This window comes from Gekko japonicus, unplaced genomic scaffold (genome assembly GCF_001447785.1).
Source record: "Gekko japonicus isolate JY-2015 unplaced genomic scaffold, Gekko_japonicus_V1.1 scaffold3343, whole genome shotgun sequence".
Lineage (NCBI taxonomy): Eukaryota > Metazoa > Chordata > Lepidosauria > Squamata > Gekkonidae > Gekko > Gekko japonicus.
In genome coordinates, this window is record NW_015172116.1 from 59,966 (window position 1) to 67,977 (window position 8,012).

At 60.4% G+C, this 8,012-nt stretch overlaps 1 protein-coding gene across 1 annotated transcript in view; it reads right to left on the minus strand.

Annotated features, from left to right (window-relative positions):
- The window catches only part of LOC107118608, a 20,582-nt gene extending 12,662 nt beyond the window's left edge, over positions 1 to 7,920 (minus strand). The window contains exon 1 of the mRNA XM_015420971.1: positions 7,779 to 7,920. Within this exon, the coding sequence (XP_015276457.1) occupies positions 7,779 to 7,854 (76 nt within the window). The 5' untranslated portion in view covers positions 7,855 to 7,920. The remainder of the gene's footprint in view (positions 1 to 7,778) is intronic.
- Positions 7,921 to 8,012: the final 92 nt, after the last annotated feature.

An 8,012-nucleotide genomic window follows, 5' to 3' on the forward strand; every position in this document is an offset into this window, starting at 1 on the left:
CGACCTCCTCTCCGGCCCTTGCCTTCCATACAGATTCTCGACTCCCCCCCCCCCGCATGGCCCTGCTGGGGCCTCCCCGTTCAGACGCCAAAGCACCTAAGCTCCTGGCAGCCTCCTTGCCTGGCACACGGGGCGTGGGAGGGTCCGGCGCAGCTGCCTCTCGCTCGCCCGCCGGCTCACAGATGCACCCGTCTGCCTCCATCCCGCAGTCCTGCTCCCGGCCCTCCTCTTCCTCCTCCAGATCCACTGTGGGGGACACACGGACTGTGAGATGAAGGGAGAACAGGGGACACCTCGACCCTCGCGGCCTGGGCCAGGCCCGTGCTAGAGCGCATCGCGGTCTCCTTCTCCGGGAGACACCCAATCTGGTGCCCCAGTCCGCCAGGTCCCCCTCCCCCCTCCCTGCACCTGTGGCCCTGAGCCCAGCGACACCTTTCACCCACGGGCAACGGCTCCAAGGGTCGCCGTGCCAGCTCAAAGGTGCCCAGCGCCTCTCAAGCGGCAGGTGTTGGAGCTCCGGCATCCCTGCAAGAGGCCGCCTCTGCCCTGCTCCAGCGCCTGGTTCGTGGGCACTCGGCACGGAACGGATGGCCCAACTGAGCCCATGTAGCGGGGAGGGCGGGGTATAAATTGAATAAAATAAACAAACAAACTGCACCCTGCGGGCACCGACGACAGGGCAGGGCAGGCGTGGCCCAACGCAAAAGGCGCAGAAACGCCAAGCAAGGCCTGGCCCACTCTGAGCAGCCTCAGCTCTGTCCCTGTGCTGGGGGGGGGGCTTCTGGGTCCCCCGTGTTCTGCGCGATCCCTGCTCCCCCATGCCCACACAGCCACCGCCTCTTCCACCGGCCAGATGGGGCTGGCCCAAAGCTGCCCAGGCTCTGCGGGGTCCGGAAAGCAGGCAGGATTGGGGCAGCCGTCGCCCTCCGTGGGGGGCTCATTCTGGTTTCTCCCCAGCCTGCCCTGCAGGGTTCCAGGCTGTATCCTGGAGCAGCCAAGGCAACTCTGAAGACGCCTCGGCCAGACAGAGGCCCAGCCGGAGCTCTCGTGCCCACTGCCCGCAGAAGCAGCCTTCTGGTTCTGGCTTTAAAAGAAGACTGTTTTAAACAGATTTCTTTTTTGTACACAATCCATTAGTGCTCGATATTTAATAGATTTTTTAAAGGCTCGGAAAGATGCGTGGAGCAGAGATCCGTCAAAGGCTACAAGCTGTGCTGAGTAATTGGAATCTCCCGGTCCGGAAGCAGGGCTTCTCTGGAGGCCGGTGCCGGGAGGCGGCCTGGACCTCTAGGCCCCTGTTTGTTCGTCCCGAGTTCAGCAACTTTTTTGTCTTGTTCTGTTCGTCCCGAGTGAACAGACCAGCCCTCGGGGCCTTCCCTGCATGGGCCCGGGCCCCAGACGTCTCTCTCCTTCCGAGAGCAACTTTCAGCCCATCCCGCAGGCGACTGGCCTGGGAGCGTCCTCAGTCCCAAGCGGAGAGGCCAGCTCCCTCCTGGCCCGTCCTGGACCCTGACCACTCCGGTGTGTGGGAAAGGCCCGGGGCCTGCTGCTCCAGGTCAGGCGGCCCAAACCTTGGCTTGCCGCTCTGCCTCCACCAGCCCCAGTGGCCCTGGGGAGCAGCGAGGGAGCTCCGCGTCTCCACGGCAGCGGCGTCTGGCACGGCTCCTACCTCCTGGCGAACGAGCCAAACCCGCCTGTGCTGCCGGAGGGCCTGGGGCACTGCAGAGGCATGCCTGCCCTCCCACTTGGCTCCAGAAGGTGTTACTTCGCCTCCAGCGCCCTGACTCACCTCCAGAGCGGAGAGGCCTACGACGTGGGGCGGCTGCAGAGCTGCTGGTGCTTCTTGAGAGGAGGAGGAGGAGGAGACCAAGACACCCCACACCTGAAACCACGGCAGAGTTCGAGAAGGAAATCTGCTTTCAAAACTGATGCTGAAAAGGGGGGATGTGACTGTTCCCTCTAAGCTGTCGAGCCTTGTGAGCAGAAATTCTACTTTCTGAGCTAGCAGCATTAAAGTTGTGAGTGAGCAATTTGGCTACTGTATACATTAGTTTGCTCTGGAGCCCCATCCTTCCTGAGCTAAGACAGAAATGTGTGAGCCAGAGGCTAAAAAAATGTGAGCTAGCTCACACTAACTCAGCTTAGAGGGAACACTGGATGTGACAGGCTCTCCTCCTCTTCAGTCCAGTCTCCCAAGTTCCAAAACAGGGGCCTGGCCCCTCCCCCCCCCAGGAGAGGACTGGAAGCAAGAGGAAGGTGGGCTGGAGCAGCAGGAGCAGGGGCGGGGGCGGGGAGCTTGCTAGTGGGACACACACACACCCCAGGCAGGCAGAGAGGGACCTCCCCAGGGGGACAGTGCTCTCGGGAGCGCCTTTTCTTTGTGAGCAGCCCCCAGAGTGCTTCCTCCCCAGGCCTCGCCTCAGGTCTAAAATGCAAAATTATTGCCACCTTCTCTCCCACCCGTTCTTAGGAATCTTCACCACCACCCAGCCCACCCGACACGCCAGTCCCAGAACCAAAGCAGGCATCTTTTCTGCGCAGCAAGACCAGACGGAACGGGGGACTGGGGCTCGCCCTCGCGTGGGATGGAGCAGGTCGAGAAAGAAGTCCTTTCCTCCCTTTCTCACCATGCAAGAACTCCTTGTGGGCACTCCAACGAAATTGCTGAGTGGTCAGGCTAGAACGGATGCAAGGAAGTCCTTCTTCACCCAAAAGAGTGATGAACACATGGAATTCACTGCCACAGGAGGGGGTGGCGGCCACAAGCCTGGACAGCTTCAAGAGGGAATCGGATAAGCATCTGGAGCAGAGGTCTATCGTTGGCTATTGGCCACAAGGTATAGATAGGGACTCTCGGTCTGGGGAAGGTGATGCTCTGTCCTCTTGGTGCTTTGGGGGGGGCAACAGTGGGAGGGGCTTCTATTGCCCTGGCCCCACTGCTGGGCCTCCTGATGGCACTGGTATTTCTGGCCACTGTGTGACACAGAGTGTTGGACTGGATGGGCCATTGGCCTGATCCAGCATTGGCTTCTCTTATGTTCTTATAAGAGGGAACTGGATAAATACATGGAGCAGAAGTCCATCGGTGGCCATTAACCACAAGGTGTAGATAGGAACTCTCAGGCTGGGGCCACCTGGTGTTTTTGGCCACTATGTGACACAGAGTGTTGGACCGGAGGGGCCATTGGCCTGATCCAACACTGGCTTTTCTTATATTCTTATGGATAAACACATGGAGCAGAAGTCCATCGGTGGCCATTAGCCACAAGGTGTAGATAAGGACTCTCAGGATGGGGCATGGGATTCTCTGTATTCTTGGTGATTGGAGGGGGGCAACAGTGGGAGGGCTTCTAGTGTCCTGGCCCCACTGCTGGACCTCCTGAGGGCCCCTGGTGTTTTTGGCCACTGTGTGACAGAGTGTTGGACTGGATGGGCCACTGGCCTGATCCAACACTGGCTTCTCTTCTGTTCTTAACCACGACGCTTGCTTGCCCCCAAGGGCACTGAGTACAGATTTGGGGCTCAATTCGCCAGGGAGCCTCACCCTGCTCTTGCCCAGGGCTTGGCTGGCACAAAGGCTGCTTCTGAGGGGGCGCTGAGGTTAGCGGGGGGGGGAGGCCCTCCCCGGGGACTGAGCCGCAGTTCTGCAGGAGTGGGCTCACAGGGGGGCACCTGCTGGAAGCCACACCCTGGGATGGAATTCAAGCCTCCCCAGGCCCCCGTGGAATGCTCCCCCCTCAACATGCCGCCTTCAAGGTCCGCCTTTCCAGCCATGCCCGGCGCACGGCCCCTCCCCCACTGAGCTTGCACCCGCGTGACAGGGAGGCAGGTGGATTGTGGCCTCTGGCTCCCTTCCTCATCTCCCCAAGACCCAGATTTTAAGCTGTACGACCCACAGGGCACAAACCTACCACCTTGTGCTCCCTGAAGACAGTTCAGGGGCACCCTTGGGACCAACAACGTGTGCGTTTGCACTCAAACGCTTGTACCCAGAATGAAACACTGTTGGTCTTACAGGCACCACTGGACTCAAACCGTCTTGCACTCTTGTTTCAGACCCCACCTGAATCCATCGTGATGAAAATGTTCCCTCTAAGCTGAGTTAGTGTGAGCTAGCTCACAGTGTTTTAGCCTCCGGCTCACACATTTTTGCCTTAGCTCAGGAAAGATGGGGCTCCAGAGCAAACTAATTTATGCAGCAGCCAAATCGCTCGCTCACAACTTTAACACCAGTAGCTCACAAAGCAGAGTTTTTGCTCACAGGACTCCATATAGCTTAGAGGGAGCATTGCTGTTGATGATAATCATCTTGCACGTGGAAGTGCCAGGTTTCTAGGGAAGGGCGTGCCCAGCTCCACCCTACTGGGGATGGGCACCCCGCTTTTGGCGGGGGGGGGCACTGGCCCCACGGCAGAATCGTCTTCTCTCCGCCCTAAGCGGCCCCAGTCACGGCGAGGGGGCCGGTGCGTCACCCGTGACCACTTCAGGCAAGAATCCAGATGGAGAATCAAGCGGCTCAGAGCCACGATTCACCATGACTCACTCATGCGCCAGACGGCAGAGGAGCGTGGATGCACGAGCACACCCCCGGCTGCTGACCAGTGACCTCCGTTGGAGCACGGCCTTCCAGAGAGCTCCTTTGCCACCCCACCCAAATGCCCACTGTGACGCCTTCCTCTCTGCTGCTGAGCCGCCGGTCCTGCTGGGGGGCAGGTGCTGGACAAGGCGGCCTCTAGCATCCCCCTCCCATGGCCTGGCCCAGGTGTCCAAGGGGCCCTTTAGCCACCTTTCCCAGTAGAAGCCCACCCCCCAGAGAAAAGCAGCTGCCCCACCCACCCCTCCCTCCCTCTCTCTCTCACAGCTCTGAATCAGCTCAGGGCAGGAGGCAGCAATGCACCCAAGAATGCTCTGGGACAAGAGAGGGTCTGTGGCGGATGCAGCCTGGATACTCCTGACACGCTGTCGGCTACGTTGCGCTGCACCTTTCCTCCAGAAACCCCTGCGTAGCTGGCCATGCAAAGAACGCAGGGGAACTGCACCCCCCACACTGCACCCTTAAATCAGAGGCAACAAGCAAGGCTGTGCAGAAGGGGGGGGAAGTTGCCAACAAACCTGGAGAAAAATGCCCTGTTCCTTTCATCGTGGCTTATGGTATGGAAACGGCTAGCTAAAGTTTCCCACGGCACGGAGATGAACCACATCCTACGAAGCCTGCATTCGAGGGACACTTTCTTCTCCAGGCAGCCGGCAGCCCTACAGAGAGCAGCGGCACTTACGGGGCTTCCAGATGTGCCGCTGCTGAATCCTAGTCCTAAAAACCCAGGAAATGATTCTGGTCTTCAGGCCACGCAGAGGTTTTGGGATCACATTGAGGCCTTTCAAACCCCCCCACCACCACCACTACTACTGAGCAAACAGAGGAGAGGGTGGGCAGAGGTCCAAAGAACTACGCAGGGTCCAGGGCACCGCCCTGCCCTGGATCCCGTTTCCCCTTCCCCACACCGGTGCCCCCTCAGGGCCGTCCCCCCCTGTGCCAGCCTCACCTGTTTCCAGCCCCAGAACTAGCGCCATCGCTCCATCCCAGCAGCCCGGAGGGCTCCCACGCCTGCCTGCCTGCCTCTGTTCCTTCGCCGCGTTCCCACAGCAGAGGGCGAGGTCACACGTGACACGCTCCGCGGATGTGTGAAACTGCAGGTGAGTCACCGAGATCTTTGCCTCCAACCACGTCGGGCGAGAGTCCCAAAACAGGAGCCACGTGGGAGAGGGAGGCATGCGGCTGACTCATCCCACCAAAACAATTCAGCCTCAGTTTCTCCTGGCTTTGGGCCCTGGGTGTTTTGCCTGGCTTCAGCCACCCTGTCCAGCGGTTGCCAAGCAGCTCCCAATTTCAGGAACCAAACTCCTTTTGACAAGAAGAGGAGGAGGTTGGATTTATACCCCCCGCCTTCACTACCCAAAGGAGTCTCAGAGTGGCCTACAGACTCCTTTCCCTTCCCCTCCCCACAACAGACACCCTGTGAGGTAGAAGAAGAAGAGATTGGATTCATACCCCCCACCTTCACTACCCAAAGGAGTCTCAGAGCGGCTTACAAACTCCTTTTCCCTCCCCCTCCCCACAACAGACAGAAACCCTGTGAGGTGGGTGGGGCTGAGAGAGCTCTTGACAGAAGCTGCTTTTTTCAAGGACAGCTCTTGTCAGAACTAGGGCTTGCCCAAGGTCATCCAGCCAGGTGCAAGTAGAGGAGTGGGGGAATCAAACCCGGTTCTCCCAGATTAGAGTCCACGCACTTAACCACGACACCAAACTGCCCCCCCCGACTCACCTGTCCAAGACTCCAAGTGGAGACCAGTGTTCTAAACTGAGTTGGTGTGAACCAGCTCACAGTTCTTTAGCCTCCGGCTCACACATTTTTGTCTCCGCTCAGGAAGGATGGGGCTCCAGAGCAAACTAATTGATGCAGTAGCCAAAACCGCTTGCTCACAGCTTTAAGGCCAGCAGCTTGCAAAGAAGAATTTTTGCTCACATGACTCCACAGCTTAGAGGTTTGGTGGGGACGCCGCTCACTTTCCGAACAAGGCCTTGAGAGGTGGTCCTACCCTGGGGTGCCACAAATCCCCTGAAAGAGGGAAACCCTTTCCCACTGGCGGACGGATGGATCACTGGCCAGTGCTTGCTGGGGTGTCTGGAACGAAGGCGGACCTCAGTGGGCCGTGGGACCCAGCAGATGGTTCCGGGAGGGACTCCTGGCCTTGGGCTGTGGGGAAAGAGCGTGTAGAAGAGGGCAATCCCGTGGGCAATCCCCTGGCACCGAGTGGGGGGCGGGGCCCCGTGGCCGGGCATTAGCCCTGAACTGCCGAGGAGCTTCCCATGGAAGGAGCAGCCTTTATATTCCCTTGGCTGGTGGTCTGTGGCAAGACTTACTTTCTCTGTTTCTCCTCTAAATGGTCACCTCCTTACAGTGCACACTGGCGGGGGGTGGGGTGGGGTGGGGGGTGTCCGCAAGGACTCAAATCCACACTTGTAATGAAGATTCAAGGAGGAGGAGATGGAGTGAATGGGCTTGTGGCTGTGCCCACATAAGGCAAGACAGGAGGGCCGGACTCCACAGCAGTGACACTCCCAGGCAGGCAGGCAGGAGAAGGGATGACGGCCCCGGTCCCACTCATGAGGCAGGGAAACACCAAGGACAAAAATCCCTTTGACTCCTCCTCCTCCGCTGTCCTATGCAGAGAGGGCTGCACTTCCCTCCAATGAAGGGGGGGGGGGAGTTGCAGAAACATCCCTCATGCATGCATGCACGGCCACTGCCCTGTGGGGGTCGTTCTCACCCCACCCGCGCTATTCAACAGACCGGCCTTTGGCTTCTTCCCGGGGTCGGGAGGCTCCTTCCTTGCCCTGACCCTCCAACCCCCCCCTTCCCCCGCAGACTCCCAAGCCTGCAGTGCCGAGAGACAGGCCCAAATGCCCTGCTGACCTTCCCACCCCAATCCCGGGTGCGCCTCAGAGGGTCGGGGATGGGGCGCTCTCGCCCGCCGTCCGGGCTGCTGACCCTCCAGGCCTGGGGGAGCCCTCGGAGGAGGGGGGGGGAGAGGAGAGGAGGCGAGGGACGGGATGCCCCAGGCGCGGAGGGAACGGCCCTTCGGGCAAAGTCAAGGAGGTCCGCAAGGCGCACAACAGCCCTGCAAGGCAGGCGCAGGCCGGCAGCGACCGGTGTCTCCTTTCAGCGCCCCGTCCCGGCCACCCCGTCGCAAGAGGGAAAGAAAAAGGGGTTCCTCACCCGGCGGGGCTCCCGGCCCGCACGTCCCCGGGGCCCCGTCCTCCGGTGGCAGCGGCGGCTGCACCCCCTCGGCCATGCCGGAGCGACCGATGATCCGCTGCCGCGCGGCCTCTGCAAGGCGAAGCAGGCCGAGCGGTCAAGCCCCGGCGACGCGCCCCCCTCGCTCGTCGGCGCCGGCGGCAGCAGCAGCAGCGGCCCCGCGGACTGACAGGCAGGGGAGGGGCGCCCGGTCCC